The sequence below is a fragment of the Panulirus ornatus genome, chromosome 17, assembly GCF_036320965.1.
Source record: "Panulirus ornatus isolate Po-2019 chromosome 17, ASM3632096v1, whole genome shotgun sequence".
NCBI lineage: Eukaryota > Metazoa > Arthropoda > Malacostraca > Decapoda > Palinuridae > Panulirus > Panulirus ornatus.
Genome location: NC_092240.1, coordinates 23138891 through 23158931, shown reverse-complemented (window position 1 = coordinate 23158931; position 20041 = coordinate 23138891). Strand labels below are relative to the sequence as shown.

Below are 20041 nucleotides of genomic sequence, written 5' to 3'. Positions count from 1 at the left end.
GTAAATCACACCTTTTGACATTAGAACTTTATTACTTAAGCAACTGAAAAGCAGAACTTCATGACTTGGAATGAATCTGTTCCCTCTTTGATAAAGGACATGACATCATTATTCTGGATGATGTTATATAGAGCCCAAATGTAATTCAGCATATGAAAATCTGTAGCGTGCAAAATTGAAATTTAGTAGGCATAAAGACTAATTATGATTAAAAGACTTCTGTCATTATCAAATCATTATATTTTAGCATGAAATATATCATTGTGAGAATTTTTATTGAAAATTTCAAATTTTTTAAGTGTAACTGTACAAACATGAAAAGAGCAAGCTTTGTGTAAAAAGTGACAGAAAATTCAATGATTAAGTTTAAACTTTGAGTATGCAGGCTCTCTTCTGTCATTGAGGTTTTTCATTGACTTTGTTGATAATACAGGGAGAAGTTATGACTAAAAGTGAAAAAAAAAATAATTATATAGTGTAATGAACTGAAAGTCAATTTTCATAGTATTGTTAGTCACTCTTGATAATTTGTGCACTATAAGTATTCTTATAGCATGTGAAAATTGATTTGTAAACTTCATTTCTTTCTGTATTGCAGCAGCAATCATGACTAACACATATTATGTTGGTGTGGATGTTGGAACAAGTAGTGTACGTGCTGCTCTAGTCCTGCAGTCTGGTGATATTCTCAGGATCCATAGTGTGCCCATCACTGTCAGCAATCCTAAACCTGATTTCTATGAACAAGACTCTGAAGAAATATGGCAGGCTGTTTGTGAGTCTGTCAAGGTATGCATTTCTCTTTTTTGTGTGTGTGTATTCTTTTTCTCATTATCATCTATTGTGCATTGCTTGATATATGCATGGTATTCAATTTATCACCTAAGACTATATTTAGGAGCAAGAGGAGGAGTTAGTAAAGAATAAGCCCTGATGCACACCATAGCTCTGCTTACTGTTCGCTTCTACTCTAGTTAGATATCATCACATGTATTTCAGTGGGGGTATGCACATTATTGCTCACAGTTCGCTCTCGCTCTGATCACGTGCAGGCAGTGGTCATCCAGAAGATATTTTGAGCGGAATGGGAGCAGACCGTGACTGGAGCGAGAGCGACAGTGTGCATTACGCAGTGGTCTCACTCCAGTCTTGGCCCAGTCATCAGTGAGGTGGTAGGCTGTCTCTCCATCCTTCCCTATGAGCCCCAAGAAACCAACCATGTGGGATTATGAAAGAATTTGCTATCGTCATCAATCAGATGAAGATAGAGGGCGTGAAATTCCCCTAAATTTTCCTCTTGTATAACATTGGATGGAGGCAGCCAAGTTCTCCCTTTCCCATTTTGTTTGTTTCTTCTTCCTATTAGTCCAGGGCTATGGCGATCATAGCCAACTCAGATGAAGAAAAATCCATCTTCTCCCACTGCCAGATGCACTGACACTAGACAGCCTGTGACGAGTGGACTGGGATAACCGTTGCTTGAGTATGAGCACACCATGAGCAGAGTGGTAAGTGTGCATTACCCATGACCGTGAGCAAAGCTAGAACGTCCCGTGAGCGGAGATATAGTGTGCATCAGGCCTAAAAGAGAAAATGTGTAGTTTAAGGGTGGTCCAAAAATAAATTAAGCCTTCAGAGGAAATACATATCTGTGGAACCATTGCACTTAGCAGTACTTAGTAGTAGCTAAACTATCTGCAAGTAATCAAGAACGCTTGAGGTCTAATGAAGACAAGCTATCCCATCAAAACCCTAGCTTTTTGGTTGGGTTAATTATTAGTTCTAGGCTTGTATTCATAGATTTTGGTTTGTTATATGAGTTGTGGGAGTGTGTGATAGAGTGTAAGAAAATAGATTCTAGATTGACGTAGGTAAAACTGAAAGTGGATAGTGAGACTCACGATGGGTGATAATTGGTGCTTATGCACCTGGTTATGAGAATAAAGATCACAAGAGGCAAGTGTTTTGCAAGCAGTTGAGTGAGTGCATCAGCAGTTTTGGTGCATGAGACTGGGTATTACTGATGATTGATATAAATGTGAAGGTAAATGATATGGCGGTTTAGGGTATAATTGGTGCATATGGGGTATTCAGTGTTATGAGTGGAAATAGTGAAGAGCTTGTGGTGCTGTGTGCTGAAAAAAGACTGGTGATTGGGAATACCTGGTTTTAAAAGAGAGATGCACTCAAGTATATGTAAGTAAGTAGGAGAGATGGTCAGTGGGCATTACTAGATTATGTATTAGTTGATAGGCATGTAAAAGAGAGACTTTTGGATGTAAATGTGATAAGGGCAGCTGGTGAGATGTCTGATCACTACCTTGTGGAGGCTAGGGTGAAGTTTTGTAGAGGTTTTCAAAAAAGATGAGACAGTGTTGGGGAGAAGAGAGTGGTGAGAGTAAGTGAGCTTGGAAAGGAGACTTATGTGGAGAAATACTAGGAAAGATTGAGTGTAGAATGGCAAAAGGTGAGAGCAAATGAAGTGAGGGGGGTAGGTGAGAAATAGGAGGTATTTAGGGAAGCAGTGATGGCATGTACAAGAGATGCTTGAAGTATGTGAATGTTGGGATTCAGTACACACAACAAAGGAGTGCAAATGATTGGGAGATGTATAAGGGAAAGCGGCAGGAGGTCAAGAGGAATATGCAGAGGTTGAAAAAGAGGGCAAACGAGAGTTGGGGTGAGAGAGTATCATTAAACTTTAGGGAGAATAAAAAGATGTTTTGGAAGGAGGTAGATAATGTGTGAAAGACAAGAGAACAAATGGGGACAATGGTGAAGTGATAACAGGAAGTGATGGAGTGAAGAGGAGATGGAGTGAGTATTTTGAAGGATTGTTAAATGTTTTGATGAGAAAGTGGCATATGTAGGGAGTTTTGGTCAGGTTGGTATGTGAAGTGAGAGAGTTAGGGAGAGTGGTTTGGTGAAAAGAGGAGTTAGTGAAAGCCTTGCAGAAGATGGAATCCAGCAATTAAATTTATTAAGGGGTGACTGTGTTATTGATTGGTTGGTAAGGATATTCAATTATGTATGGACCATGGTCAAGTCTGTAAGGATTAGAGGATTGCAGATATAGTGCTATTGTCTAAAGGCAAAGGTAATAAAGGTGAATATTCAAACTACAGAGGCATAAGTTTGTTCAGTATACCTGGAAAATTATATGGGAGGGTATTGATTGATAGGGTGAAGGCATGTACAGAGCATCAGATTTGGGAGGAGCAATATAGTTTCAGAGGTGCTAAAGGATGTGTACATCAGGCATTTGCTTTGAAAAACCATGAATTTGCATGTGGCATTTATGGATCTAGAGAAGGCATATGACAGGGTTGATAAAGATTCTTTGTGGAAGGTCTTAAGAATATTTGGTGTGGGAGGTAAGCTATTAGAAGCAGTGAGAAGTTTTTATCAAGGATGTAAGACATGTGTACAAGTAGGAAGAGAGAAGAGTCATTGGTTCATAGTAAAGATCAATGTGTGGCAAGGGTGTGTGATGGCCCCATGGTTGTTTAATTTGTTTATGGATGGGGTGGTGAGGGAGGTAAATACAAGAGTTTTGAAGAGGGGGCAAGTATGCAGACATATTCATACTTGTTTGCCTTCATCCCTTCCTGGCACTACGGCGCCCCACAGGAAACAGCATCACTACCCTTTGCTTCAGGGAGGTAGTGCCAGGAAAACAGACAAAAGAAGGCCATATTCGTTCACACTGTCTCTAGCTGTAATGTGTAATGCACTGAAACCACAGCTCCCTATCCACATCCAGGCCCCACAGACCTTTCCATGGTTTACCAGAGACATTTTACATGACTGGAAAGAGATGAATAATGTGAGAAAGACAAGAGGAAAAAATGGGAACATGGTTGAAGGGGGCAAAAGGGTAAGCGATGACAGGCATTGATGAAATATGGAGACAGAGTAAGCTTTTTGAAGGACTGTTAAATGTGTTTGATGATAGAGTGGCAGATGTAGTGTGTTTGACAAGGGGTGGTATGTGAAGTGAGAGAGTCATGGAGAGTGGTTTGGTGAAGATAGTAGTGAAAGCCTTGCATATGGATTTTCCATGTAGGTATGTATCTTGGTGAGGTGCCTGAAGATTGGTGAAACTCATGTATAGTGCCATTTTATAAAGGCAAGGTGGATCTAGGTGAGTGTTCAAACTCCAGAGGTATCAGATTTTGAGTACCGCCCTTGGTCTATCATGTTTGATGAGTGTCTCATGGATTTCCAGTGTTACTGTATTAAGTTTTTAGCTTGCCCAAGTTCCTCCTTGCTGGATGACTCCAAAGCAAATATCACTGTAACTGATCATCCCCATGTCTTGATAATACCTCCAATTCTTTTCCTTTCTTTTATCACAGAAAATGCATGTCATTTCTATGACCTCCTGTAGTCTTTTAATGAACATTTATTCTCACTTTCCCCTTCTTTCTCTGTCTGGTGTATGATCTTTCAGTCCAAAAGTAAGCAGTGATTTACATCTATTGGCCTCCTGATTTACAAATTTTTTCTAATTTTGGTGCCGCTCAATTTATGACTAAGTCCTTAAGTGTTGAATATCGAATGTCTGTGTCTCTGACATTCCCTGTAATCTCTCTTTTAGCTAAGAAGCATTGATTCTGTGTGCTGTGGCTGTTTCCAAACTTTTCAGCTTTTACACTAATCGTTCCATCTCTACATTGCATGTTGTTTCTTCTACAACTGCACTTAATTTCTTATGTACCTTTGTTTCATTGTCTCTAGGTCTCTGTCCCACTGCATTATTCTCCGTGCTCTTAGCCTATTGTCAGCCTTAGAAACTGCTCTTGCTCACCTTCCCTTCCCTCCATTTTCAGTAAAGTAGATTTTGTACTATGTGTAATGAGCATTTTTTCTTGTTCAGTAGCTTCTAGGACATAAAAGATAGACCCTTCTAACTGGTTTTGCTCTTCAGTCATCTTCCATTCTTTCCTCTGTTAATGTTTATGGTGATTACCCTCAACTGAATTAATTCTGTGTTTTAGCCCTTTGACTACAATATTTTGAACCCCAAACTTCATCTCACATTTGACAAATTTTTCCCATGTGCTTTGATTTGACTTCTCTATTTCTGTCATCCCCTTCAACCATGTTACTAATGTTAATAATAATAATAATGATAATAATAATAATAATAATAATAATGATAATAATAATAATAATAATAATAATAATAATAATGATAATAATAATAATAATAATAATGATAATAATGATAATGATAATAATAATGATGATAATAGTAATGCATTGTACAAAGGCAATGGGGATAAAAGTGAGTGCTCAAATTACAGAGGTATAAGTTTGTTGAGTATTCTTGGGAAATTATATGGGAGGGTATTGATTGAGAGGGTGAAGGCATGTACAGAGAATCAGATTGGGGAAGAGCAGTGTGGTTTCAGAAGTGGTAGAGGATGTGTGGATCAGGTGTTTGCTTTGAAGAATGTATGCGAGAAATACTTAAAAAAGCAAAAGGATTTGTATGTAGCATTTATGGATCTGGAGAAGGCATATGATAGAGTTGATAGAGATGCTCTGTGGAAGGTATTAAGAATATATGGTGTGGGAAGCAAGTTGTTAGAAGCAGTGAAAAGTTTTATCAAGGATGTAAGGCATGTGTACGTGTAGGAAGAGAGAAAAGTGATTGGTTCTCAGTGAATGTAGGTTTGCGGCAGGGGTGTGTGATGTCTCCATGGTTGTTTAATTTGTTTATGGATGGGTTGTTAGGGAAGTGAGTGCAAGAGTTTTGGAAAGAGGGGCAAGTATGCAGTCTGTTCTGGATGAGAGAGCTGTTCTGGAAGTGAGTCAGTTGTTGTTCGCTGATGATACAGCGCTGGTGGCTGATTCGTGTGAGAAACTGCAGAAGCTGGTGACTGAGTTTAGTAAAGTGTGTGAAAGAAGAAAGCTGAGAGTAAATGTGAATAAGAGCAAGATTATTATGTACAGTAGGGTTGAGGGACAAGTCAATTGGGAGGTAAGTTTGAATGGAGAAAAACTGGAGGAAGTGAAGTGTTTAGATATCTAGAGGTGGATCTGGCAGCGGATGGAACCATGGAAGCGGAAGTGAATCATAGGGTGGGGGAGGGGGTTTTAGTTCTGGGAGCGTTGAAGAATGTGTGGAAGTCGAGAACATTATCTCAGAAAGCAAAAATGTGTATGTTTGAAGGAATAGTGGTTCCAACAATGTTATATGATTGCGAGGGGTGGGCTATAGATAGAGTTGTGCAGAGGAGGGTGAATGTGCTGGAAATGAGATGTTTGAGGACAATGTGTGGTGTGAGGTGGTTTGATCGAGTAAGTATTAATAGAGTAAGAGAGATGTGTGGTAATAAAAAGAATGTGGTTGAGAGAGCAGAAGAGGGTGTTTTTCGAAATGGTTTGGTCACATGGAGAGAATGAGTGAGGAAAGATTGACCAAGAGGATATATGTGTCAGAGATGGAGGGAACGAGAGAAGTGGGAGACCAAATTGGAGGTGGAAAGATGGAGTGAAAAAGATTTTGAGTGATCGGTGCCTGAACATGCAGGAGAGTGAAAGGCGTGCAAGGAATAGAGTGAATTGAACGATGTGGTATACCGGGGTCAACGTGCTGTCAATGGATTGAACCAGGGCATGTGAAGTGTCTGGGGTAAACCATGGAAAGTTTTGTGGGGCCTGGATGTGGAAAGGGAGCTGTGCTTTCAGTGCATTATTACATGACAGCTGGAGACTGAGTGTGAACGAATGTGGCCTTTGTTGTCTTTTCCTAGTGCTACCTCGCACACATAAGGGGAAGGGGGTTTTTATTTCATGTGTGGTGGGGTGGCGTTGGGAATGAATAAAGGTAGACAGTATGAATTATGCACATGTGTATATATGTATATGTCTGTGTGTATTTATATGTATACGTTGAGATGTATAGGTATGTATATTTGCGTGTGGACGTGTATGTATATACATGTGTATGTGGGTGGGTTGGGCCATTCTTTCGTCTGTTTCCTTGCGCTTCCATGCTAATGCGGGAGACAGCGACAAAGGAAAATGAATAAAATAAATTCTTGTATATGAGTGGACAGGCCATTTTTCATCTGTTTCCTGGCGCTACCTCGCTGACGCCGAAAATGGCAATCAAGGATAAAGAATAAATTATATATAATAATAAAAGTAATAATAATGATACTGTAATACTTATTTATTTGTTATTTATTTTGCTTTGTCGCTGTCTCCTGTGTTAGCGAGGTAGCGCAAGGAAACAGACAAAAGAATGGCCCAACCCACCCACATACACATGTATATACATACACATCCACACACGCACATATACATACCTATACATCTCAATGTATACATATATATACACACACAGGCATGTACATATATACACATGTGCATAATTCATACTGTCTGCCTTTATTCATTCCCATCGCCACCCCGCCACACATGAAATAACAACCCCCTCCCCCTTCATGTGCGCGAGGTAGCACTAGGAAAAGACAACAAAGGCCACATTCGTTCACACTCAGTCTCCAGCTGTCATGTAATAATGCACTGAAACCACAGCTCCCTTTCCACATCCAGGCCCCACAGAACTTTCCATGGTTTACCCCAGACGCTTCACATGCCCTGGTTCAATCCATTGACAGCACGTCGACCCTGGTATACCACATCGTTTCAATTCACTCTATTCCTTGCACGCCTTTCACTCTCCTGCATGTTCAGGCCCCGATCACTCAAAATCTTTTTCACTCCATCTTTCCACCTCCATTTTGGTCTCCCACTTCTCCTCGTTCCCTCCACCTCTGACACATATATCCTCTTGGTCAATCTTTCCTCACTCATTCTCTCCATGTGACCAAACCATTTCAAAGCACCCTCTTCTGCTCTCTCAACCACACTCTTTTTATTACCACACATCTCTCTTACCCTTTTATTACTTACTTGATCAAACCGCTTCAAACCACATACTGTTCTCAAACATCTCATTTCCAGCACATTCACCCTCCTCTGCACAACTCTATCTATAGCCCACGCCTCGCAATCATATAACATTGTTGGAACCACTATTCCTTCAAAAATACACATTTTTGCTTTCCAAGATAATGTTCTCGACTTCCACACATTCTTCAATGCTCCCACAACTTTTGCCCCCACCCCCACCCTACGATTCACTTCCGCTTCCATGGTTCCATCCGCTGCCAAATCCACTCCCAGATATCTAAAACACTTTACTTCCTCCAGTTTTTCTCCATTCAAACTTACCTCCCAATTGGCTTGTCCCTCAACCCTACTGGACCTAATGACCTTGCTCTTATTTACATTTACTCTCAGCTTTCTTCTTTCACACACTTTACCAAACTCAGTCACCAGCTTCTGCAGATTCTCACACGAATCAGCCACCAGCGCTGTATCATCAGCAAACACCAACTGACTCACCTTCCAAGCTCTCTCATCCACAACAGACTGCATACTTGCCCCTCTTTCCAAATCTCTTGCATTCACCTCCCTAACAACCCCATCCATAAACAAATTAAACAACCATGAAGACATCATACACCCCTGCCGCAAACCCACATTCACTGAGAACCAATGACTTTCCTCTCTGCTACACGTACATATGCCTTACATCCTCGATAAAAACTTTTCACTGCTTCTAACAACTTGCCTCCCATACCATGTATTCTTAATGCCTTCCACAGAGCATCTCTATCAACTCTATCATATGCCTTCTCCAGATCCATAAATGCTACATACAAATCCATTTGCTTTTCTATGTATTTCTCACATACATTCTTCAAAGCAAACACCTGATCAACACATCCTCTACCACTTCTGAAACCACACTGCTCTTCCCTAATCTGATGCTCTGTACATGCCTTCACCCTCTCAATCAATACCCTCCCATATGATTTACCAGGGATACTCAACAAACTTATACCTCTGTAATTTGAACACTCACTTTTATCCCCTGTGCCTTTGTACAATGGCACTATGCAAGCATTCCGCCAATCCTCAGGCACCTCACTTTGAGTCATACATACATTAAATAACCTTACCAAACAGTCACCCCCTTTTTTAATAAATTCCACTGCAATACCATCCAAACCCGCCGCCTTGCCCGCAAAGCTTTTACTACCTCTTCTCTGTTTACCAAATCATTTTCCCTAACCCTCTCACTTTGCAAACCACCTCGACCAAAACACCCTATATCTGCCACTCTATCATCAAACACATTCAAAACCTTCAAAATACTTACTCCATCTCCTTCTCACATCACCACTACTTGTTATCACTTCCCCATTAGCCCCCTTCACTGAAGTTCCCATTTGTTCCCTTGTCTTACGCATTTTATTTACCTCCTTCCAAAACATCTTTTTAATCTCCCTAAAATTTAATGATACTCTCTCACCCCAACTCTCATTTGCCCTCTTTTTCACCTCTTGCACCTTTCTCTTGACCTCCTGCCTCTTTCTTTCATACATCTCCCACTCATTTGCATTATTTCCCTGCAAAAATCGTCCAAATGCCTCTCTCTTCTCTTTCACTAATAATCTTACCTCTTCATCCCACCACTCACTACCCTTTTTAATCTACCCACCTCCCACGCTTCTCATGCCACAAGCATCTTTTGCGCAAGCCATCACTGCTTGCCTAAATACATCCCATTCCTTCCCCACTCCCCTTACCTCCTTTGTTCTCACCTTTTTCCATTCTGTACTCAGTCTCTCCTGGTACTTCCTCACACAAGTGTCCTTCCCAAGCTCACTTACTCTCACCACTCTCTTCACCCCAACATTCTCTCTTCTTTTCTGAAAACCTCTACAAATCTTCACCTTCGCCTCCACAAGATGATGATCAGACATCCCTCCAGTTGCACCTCTCAGCACATTAACATCCAAAAGTCTCTCTTTCGCTCGCCTATCAATTAACACGTAATCCAATAATGCTCTCTGGCCATCTCTCCTACTTACATACGTATACTTGTGTATATCTCTTTTTTTAAACCAGGTATTCCCAATCACCAGTCCTTTTTCAGCAAATAAATCTACAAGCTCTTCACCATTTCCATTTACAACACTGAACACCCCATGTACACCAATTATTCCCTCAACTGCCACATTACTCACCTTTGCATTCAAATCACCCATCACTATAACCCGGTCTCGTGCATCAAAACTACTAACGCACTCACTCAGCTGCTCCCAAAACATTTGCCTCTCATGTAATACTTATTTTTCTTTGTATTCCTTTCCATCCTTAGTGAGCTTCCATCAGGGACACAAGAGCACTGGCCTCCCTTGCACACATTATATCTCTAGCTTTTATGTATGATATGCCATGACCAGAACTCACCATCCACAGCCAAGCCCATAGATCACTCATTGGTTTACCTGTACCACTACATCTGGCTTCGTTTAACCCACAGACATCATCATGCTGATTCATTTTATTCTTTCCAGTGCATGCAATTTGTCCTCCAAAATGGTGAGGCCCCACTTCCCCAAGGCATTCTTCATTTTATTTTTCTATCTAGTTCCTAGTCTCCTCCCTCTTGCTTCCTCTACTTCTGACACAGATAGCTTCTTAGTCAGTGTTTGAACACTTATCTTTTCCTTGTGCCTGAGGAATTTCAACACACCCTGATTAACTTTCTTAATCAAACTGCATTAAATACCACACTTCTTTCTGACGCTGTCACTTTCCTACATGATCAGTTCATTTCATGCCAGACATTATACTGAGACATTTCATTTTCAACACATCCACCATTTTCCTTTACCTTGAACATCCGTTTTGAAACCCTCCAAACCAACTGACCCCCCTTCCTCTTCTTGTCGTAATCACGCTCATCATCAGTATCCATACTCCTGAAAAACTGATCCACATCAGTCTACCAAATTATCCCACTCTCACCCACTGATCATAGCTGTAGAACCAATCACTTTACCACTAAATTGTACACAGACCTCACACAACTCATAGTAGATGGCTTCAACCAACCACATCCTCCTTCTGCACAGTATAGTTGCATTAGATATCAAGAGAACATTCAACACTGTCTTTGGACACACTCTCACGCAAAAGATACTTGATAACCACCCCTCATAAAATAAATGTAACCAACTTTATAGCTAGTTGCCAAACCGTAGTCATTAATAAAGGCTTCACTTCCAAAATCCTCAAGGCTCTGTAGTGGGGTTCGCTAAAGAGCAGTGCCCTCAAATTTCTTCAGTCTCTTCCTTATTGCCATCATCCTCTGATTATCCATTTCCACTCATCAAAACCCCAACCATATTAGGAATGGCATTTAGTAAACACATGGCGTTCACTCTACATGCCACAAATATCAATACAGAGACCATGAACAAACTAAATGCCCCAAACATTTGCTGTTGCCAGTTTTGGACAGGAAAAAATCCCCTTAGTATCTTCTACAATTGGATCATCACCTACTTGGCCATCACTACTCGAGTAAATATAGAAGAGCTGAAAAACCACACAAAAAAAATCACTCAGAACAATTACTGGATGCTTAACAACCTCAGTCATTCAATACCAGAGCAAGAAAAAATATTCTTCCTTTATGATTTTACTTCAGTGCTTTCAGCATCTTTGGCATTCAGTTCTTTGAAACAGCATTAGAGTTCTTCCACCCAAACCACTCTATGACCAATCACCAGCTTCTCACTTCAACAGCCCGTTCTTAAAGATGCCCTCTCCTCCAACAAACACAGCATTGATGTAGCATATATACATTGTAATGACTTAGCACTCAACAACTCTCCTCCTACCCTGTCTTATACTCCGCTCCACCCATCTGAATCTACACTCCCTCATATGCATTCTGGACACCACCCACATCTTCAACTTCACAATCATTGATTTAACATAAATCCCCTTCATACCCAAGATGTAACATACATAGTGAAGACACTGAACACTTGCTCTCAATTGCCTTGCTTTCACCTGACATAGGCATTCATATATTAACACCATACTTATTGGCTTGTTTGCAGTTTCCAGCCATAGCAGGATAATACAAGGAATGGACAAATAATAGCCTCATTGGCTTTCATTTACTCTTTGGCTATAATGTATAATGCATCAAAACTAGAGCCACACACCCACAACCAAGCCCCCCAAAACATCCCTAAGTTTTCCCTGCCCGCTTCATATGCCTTAACTCATTGAATTAATCATGGTACCTTCTATTTATGACACTGCTTTAGTTCAGTCTGTCCCATGCTCCCATGCATGCCTTTCACTTTCTTGAGTCTTCAGGTCATGATAACGCAAAGCCTCTTTCACTCAATTCCCCAACTTCTTGATCTTCTCTCTCTCCCATGTTCCTTTCATTCCTGGCACATAAATCCTCTTAGTCTTTCTTCCCATTTCCATATATCTAAACCATTTTAGCACACCCTGCACAAACATCCCAGTCAGATTGCATTTGTTACCTTATTTTACTGTTACACTCATTTTTTACATAATCACACCACCTTACACCACTTCTTGTCATCAAGCATTTCCTTTCCAACACTTCCACACTCTTCTGTTCATTTGCATTTAGGGCCCAGGACTCGCATCCATACAACACCTTTAGGACTTTCAAATGGTATTCAGTGTAGCCAGAACTTTACTTCCAGCCCTTCTTGCCTCTTGTGACTTACTTTAGTCCCTATGGTTCATCTTTTGTCATATCAACTCTGTACTACCTAAAATTGTCCACTTCCTAGAGGTCTTCCCCATTCAAACTCGTATCAAAATCATCCCGTCTTTCACCCCTGTTACACCTTTCATTCTCAGTAAGTCCCAGCTCTCTCTTTTCACATGCCTTCCCAAACTCACACAGGAACTTTTGGAGTTTCTCTCTCAGTTTACCACCAGAGCCATAACCTCTACAAATAAGAACTGACATACTTCCTAGGTCACCCTGCCCCCAGCTTACTGTACTGTAGACCTACCCTTTGCTTTAAGACCCATGCATTTACCTCCTGTTCCACTCAATCTTTTAATAGATTAAACAGTTATGGTGACATTATGCACCCCTGATGTAGACTTACCTTCACATGGAACCACTCACCTTCCCTTTTTACTTGCATGCCTTACCCTTCCAGTAAAAACTCTGTATTTAGTAGCTCTCCCATGTCATTTATTTACCTTCTACAAGGTACCTCTGTCATGAGTTCTATAAATGCCACTTATAAATCCCTCTCTTTCTCCAAATATTTGCCACACAAATTTTTTAAAGAAGTATTTGCTCCAAAGCATGTGGGTTCAAATTCATAAAACATGTTTAAAGATGGTCTTCCCCACACAGAAAATTACATGGGTTACAGGGAGAAACCTTTGCCCCACGTGAAAAATTATTAGGGAGGGCACTGCCACCTCATGCTCCCCAAATTTCTGTGCCATTGCCAGTATGGTGGCAAGCAGGATGATGATATCATTGCCCAACAGAGGTAAATGATCTGATAAAGGGGTGGACCTGGACTGACCTGTAGGGCCCAACTATGGGTTAGGTGGTAAGAGGTGAGAAGTAATAACCTCAACAAAAGGCATGGGATTAAAGGTCCTAACCCCTAGGGATCTTTGAGATTCTCTGAAAGTTCAAAGGACACTGCCCTGGAGAAAAACTTGTCCATTCTTCACAACTCATGATTTCCTCTGTGGTCATATCAGATTAAAGAATCAGTTGGTTTGTTGCCATTTACCATGTGAACAACTACCTTGTGAGAGTAACTTAATTGATCTTGAGTATTTTGCCCCATAAAGGTGGAATTCTGTTTGTATGAGTCATTATTAGCCATTTTTGCTTGGATAGTATGACTTCCCATATCTTAGCAGTATTTCATACTTTACTGTTAAGTAAGTCTCTGGCAAATGCTTTTACATATGCTGAGTTGTTCAAGAAAACAAAGATGATTTGAAGACATTTCTTCTTATTTCATGATTTATTGCATATACTTTCAGACTGTAACAGGTGATATCGCAAATAAGGCCGAGATTCATGGTGTGGGGTTTGATGCTACATGTTCTCTAGTAGTGCTAGACAAGGATCTCAAACCTGTTACTGTCAGTCCTGCTACTGGTAAGACGATTTAAGAAAACAGAACAATGTTTAAGGAGGAAAGTTCTTACCTATATAGTTATTGTAATGGTAATGAATTAGTAATCAGTATAATTGGTGTTAAAGCTGCTTCTTTGCCGACATTTTTCTTTAAGTTTTCATGATCCTTAATCCCTGCTCACTCTCTGCAGTATCAGCTTGTAGTGTCAACTTGGTTATCTTCACTTACTTGAAGTACCATCATTCCTTTCAGACAATGATAGTTATCTAAGTTCAAGTATGTGACAGCAGTCTCTGACATGTCTCAAAATACTTTTACAGGTTTTTACCAGATACATTAGTTCATGAAGCTATGTCTCCTACTCTGGCATCAAAAAGGAGTTTAGTTTTGAAAGTATATGGACAAAATTATCTTTTTTGCATTGTTTTAAATGTAAATATTGTATACTAATATCTAAATCTTACATCTGACCACAACACTCTTTTGTTACTGTAGCTGACTCAATTCCTATTAAGTTAAAAAGAGTTTTTAGATCACAAATTCCTATGAAGTTAAAAAGAGTTTTTAGATCACAAAATTAGGAGCAAAATGGGTGATGAAAGCAGGAGAGGATGGATAGGGAATCTTTAAGAACAGAAAGAGATTGTATTTCCTGAATATATTAAATCAAACAAATAAAAAACTTCAATTTTCAGGAGAAGATCGTTTCAATGTAGTAATGTGGATGGATCACAGAGCAAAGGAGCAAGCTGACTTTATAAATTCTTATGATCACAAGTGAGTGGAATATAAGTCTTTTTTTTTTAACATGATGTTCTTCATCCCCTTCCAGTTCTTGATAACTGATAGAAATCTTGCATTTTCTATGAATGCAAATATTGTACAGGTATGTGATCCCATATTTGGTAGGCTTGGGACCCTGGGGTATTTGGATTTTGGAATTTTGGTTTCTTTATGGTCTGTGCTGTGAACAGTAGATATTACTTTGGGAATTATCAGGATCAGGCTCATTCCTCCCCTTTTATGATGGTGAGAAATCTTCACATTTGCTTACCCTTTTTGGTCAATCCTCATATCACTGAAGCCTTCTGCTCATTAAACAGGTTTACTTCCAACCAGTTAGTGACTACTACCAAGTTGGCATTACTGACCAATTTGCTCTTGGCAATTTGGAGCTTACACTTCTTTGGGACTGCATCACAAACATCAGTATCATCATCATCTACTGCTGTAAGCTGCCTTTTGATGGATTGATATCCTTTTCTATTATTCATTTTGTTTTATTTATAATTACCCAAGGATCTCTTTCTCAGAGAACCTTGTTGTTACCCAAGATTTCTTTCCAGAGGCTTCTGCAGCCCAAATCTGTACACTATCTGATTATTAGATGTGAACTCCTTGAGAGTGAGAAGTCCTTTGACTGGGCTGTATTCCCAGTGATACAGCCACACCAAAGGTAGTTCCAATATTATATGGTTGCGAGGCACGGGCTATAGATAGTGTTGTGTGGAGGAAGATGGATGTGTTGGAAATGAAGTGTTTGAGGACACTATGTGATATGAGGTGGTTCAATTAAGTAATGAAAGGGTAAGAGAGATGTGTGGTAATAAAGAGTGTGTGGTTAAGAGAGCAGAAGAGGGTGTGTTGAAATGGTTTAGACATATGGAGAGAATGATTGAGGAGAGGTTGACAAAGAGGATATATGTGTCAGAGTTGGAGGGAACAAGGAGAACCAGGATACCAAATTGGATACGGAAGGATGGAATGAAAAAGACTGAGTGATCAGGGCCTGAACATACAGGGGATCGAAAGGCATGCACGAAATAGAGTGAATTGAAATAATGTGGTATACTGGGTCAACATGCTGTCAATGGACTGAACCTGGGCATGTGAAATGTCCAGGGTTAACCATGGAAAGGTCTGTTGGGCCTGGATGTGGATAGGGAGCTGTGATTTCGGTGCACTACACATGACAGCTCGTGTATGGATGCAAGCAGATGTGGCCTTTCTCTGTCTGTTTCCTGGCCCTACCTCGCTGATGTAGGGGATGATAATCAGATGTAGGGGAGAAGAAGAGAATGTATATGTTACTTTTTTCTTTTCCTGCATGAATTTGTGCTGTTTCCTGTGGGGCAGGGTGGCATCAGGAATGGATGAAGGTGAGCAAGTATGAATATGATCATGAGTAAACCCTCGAAGTAATGTACCCTGATATAACGGATTTCGAATTTAACAGACCAGACAAATAGTAATACAGTATGTTAATTAACAATAATTTAGAAGATTGTTTACCTCCTCCTAAAACATCTTTACATTCTCCCTAATGTTTAATGATACTCTCTCACCTCAACTCTCATTTGCCCTCTTTTTCAACCTCTGCACCTTCCTTTTGATTTCCTGTTGCTTTCTCGTATACATCTCCCAATCATTTGCACTACCTTCCATGTACGTACTGCCCAAATGCCTCTCTTCTCTGTTGCTGAAAACTTTTCTTCTTCAACTGCATTTCAACTAGGTTACATTTGATTTATGGTTCCATTCACTTCTATGTCCACTCCCAAATGTCAAAAACACTTCACTTTCTCCAATTTTTCTCTCTTGAAACTTACATTCCAACTAACTTAGCTTTCTCCTTTCACACACTATCCCAGACTCAGTTACCAGGTTCTGCTGTTTCCCAATCAAATCAACCATGAGTGCTGTATCATTGGCAAACAACAACTGACTCACTTCCCAGGTCCTCTCATCCCTAACAGGGTGCATAATCGCCCCTTTCTCCAAGACTCTTGCATTTACCTCCCACACCACCCCATCCATAAACAAAAACTACCATGGTGACATCACACACCCCTGCTACAGACCAGCCTTCACTGCGAACCATTCACTCTCCTCTCCTACCCATACACATGCCTTACATCCTTGATAAAAACTTCTCACTGCTTCTGGAAGCTTACATCCCACAGCATATATTCTTAAGACCTTCCACAAAGCAAATCTATTAACCCTGTCATATGCCTTCTTCAGATCTATAAATGCCATGTACAAATCCATCTGTTTTTTAAGTATTTCTCATTCATTCTTCAAAGCAAACACCTGATCCACACATCCTCATAACACTTCTGAAACCACACTGCTCTTCCCCAATCTGATGCTCTGTACAGGCCCTCACCCTCTCAGTGAATACCCTCCCAAGCAACATAACACTTATACTCAACAAACTTAAACCTCTGGAGTTTGAAAACTCATTTTATTCCCTTGCTTTTATACAGTGGCAATATAGATGCATTTCACCAATCCCCAGGCACTTCACCATGATCCATATATACAATGATTATCCCACCCACCCATCAGCAACACAGTAACACCCTCCCGCCACTTAATAAATTCAACTGAAAGTGGATAGAGAGAGCTGGGTGATTACTGTTGTTTGTAAACCTGGCCTTGAGAAGAAAGATCATGAGAGGCAAGTGTTTTGGGAGTAGCTGAGTGAGGGTATCATAAACTTATTATGTGGACAAGAAGGGGATTGTTTACAAATTTTATCAACAATAAAGCTATCCAATTTTTATACTGTAGACCTTCACTAATATTAAGGTTATAATTCTTTGTGTACTTGATAATAGAAGATTCAATGATATATCTCTTGGTACTGGAGTTAGAGCTAATAACTGAGATGGCATTACTCCAGTCAATACAATGATCATAGTTTTTAACGTAATTGAACAAGGCATTTGATTCTTGTCCTGTTCTTATACTATATTTATTTTGCGTAAGTCTTACAGAAAGACCCTTGCCAGTCTGCCCAACATAAAACTTATCACAATTTCTACATGGCACTTTATAGATGCATCCGGGAGAATTTTCTGGTGAGTTCCTGATTAAGATATTCTTTATAATTTTATTGTTGCTGAAGGCAACATTTACATTAAAGGATTTAAGCAACATGGGAAGTAAAGTAAAATTATTATTAAAAGGGAGAACTAAAAGATTCTTGGTGTCAATGGGAGATTTGGATTCAACTCTATAAAATGATTTCTTTGCCAACTTAAGGGATTTATCAATGAAAGATCTAGGGTACTTTAACATAGATCCAATAGAATATATATTCTCAAACTCATCGTCAAGAAACTCTGGACTGCAAATACTTAATGCCCTAAGGAACATAGATTGAAATGATAATGATTTAACTGTCATTTTGAGTTGAGTAATAATGGATGTATGAGCATACATTGGTAGGTTTTTTGTATATGCTAAATTTAAACTTGTTTCCTTGCCTATGGATCATGCAGTCTAAAAATGGTAACATACCATTATTTTCATTTTCTACAGTAAATTTGATGGAAGGCACTAGATATTCTTGATAGTATTATGGTTGCTGAAGGCACCATTTACATTAAAGGATTTAAGCAACATGGGAAGTAAAGTAGAATTATTATTAAAAGGGAGAACTAAAAGATTCTTGGTGTCAATGGGAGATTTGGATTCAACTCTATAAAATGATTTCTTTGCCAACTTAAGGGATTTATCAATGAAAGATCTAGGGTACTTTAACTTAGATCCAATTGAATATATATTCTCAAACTCATCATCAATAAACTCTGGACTGCAAATACGTAATGCCCTAAGGAACATAGATTGAAATGATAATAATTTAACTGTCATTTTGAGTTGAGTAATAATGGATGTATGAGCATACATTGATAGGTTTTTTGTATATGCTAAATTTAAACTTGTTTCCTTGCCTATGGATCATGCAGTCTAAAAATGGTAACATACCATTGTTTTCATTTTCTACAGTAAATTTGATGGAAGGCACTAGATTGTTAAGTAAGGGGAGAAATGTTTGTAAATTTTCATTATTTGGCCAAACACAAAGAACATCATCCACATACCTAAACCAAATTGCATTAGAAAGTAAGATATCCCTTAGTAATTTTGTTTCAAAGAATTCCATATAAAGATTACTTAGTACAGGTGAAAGAGGGTTACCCATTGCCTCACCAAATTTTTGAGCATAATATTCTCTATTGAATTGAAATACACAGTCTTTTATACACAGTTTTATCTTTTCAATAAGAACAGACTTTGAAACAGGTAAATGAATATCATCCAAAACATCAAATAAATATTCTAAAAGGTCATCAACTAGAGCTTTTGTGAACAGTGAGGAAACATCAAAGCTTAAAAGTTTGAAATCAGAATTAACATTGATATTGTTAAGCTTGTTAACTAAATCTACATTCTTCATGATATTAGAATTTGTATGTGTGGACTTATCAAAACACATAAACCAAATTTTCCAGCAAAACCTATGGTGAGTTCAGTAGGCTCCATCACATATAGATTGTCAAAGCAGTTAGTTTCTTTATTAAGCCCTTTAGTGGGTAAGCTATCAAATTCTAATATCATGAATGATGTAGAACACTCTTTAGACAAACTTGAGTCTTTTTCACATGCTTGTGCTCAGGACAATACCCAAAACTCTAAAAGAAAAGAAGTATCTGGGTTTAAAAAGTGATCGAAGACTTCTGTGGAGATGTAGATTCACTGTTCTGGGTGAGCTGTTGTTTTGATTGGTAATGTAGTGCTGTATGTTTTTTGCTGCTTCTGTGGTGTCAGGGTGTTGTGATGTGATTACAAGGGCCTCTGCATATGAAAGGATGTTCATGTTGTGGTTTGCTGAAGGTAATGGGAGGTCATTTTAAGAAGAGAATGAAGAAGGTTGGAGGAAAATTGCTCCTTAAGGATCTCTGCTGTGGAAGTGAGGTCTTTGTGGAGGATAGTGTTAAATATCTTTTGTGGGAGGATGTGTCAAGAGACAATGCTGAATGTTTTATTGACATCTATTGTCACAAGTACTGTGCGGTTAGGGGGTTGTGGTTAAATGAAGTCATCAAGGATACTTTTGTGAGGTCAGTGTGTATTTTGATGGTGGGATGTTCGTAGGGTGTTTGATTCTGTTGTAGATCAATTTTCAC

The 20041-nt window shown here is 39.4% G+C and overlaps 1 protein-coding gene across 14 annotated transcripts in view; it reads left to right on the top strand.

Annotated features, from left to right (window-relative positions):
- The window catches only part of LOC139754624 (FGGY carbohydrate kinase domain-containing protein), a 137582-nt gene that overhangs the window by 36232 nt on the left and 81309 nt on the right, over positions 1-20041 (top strand). For 9 of the 14 annotated variants that reach the window (XM_071672114.1, XM_071672111.1, XM_071672110.1 and 6 more), the window contains exons 2-6: positions 599-789; positions 13966-14083; positions 14759-14840; positions 15167-15293; positions 17838-17929. In XM_071672114.1, the coding sequence (XP_071528215.1) occupies positions 607-789; positions 13966-14083; positions 14759-14840; positions 15167-15293; positions 17838-17929 (602 nt within the window). In that variant the 5' untranslated portion in view covers positions 599-606. The remainder of the gene's footprint in view (positions 1-598; positions 790-13965; positions 14084-14758; positions 14841-15166; positions 15294-17837; positions 17930-20041) is intronic. The other 5 variants (XM_071672112.1, XM_071672107.1, XM_071672119.1 and 2 more) reach the window with 3 other exon arrangements.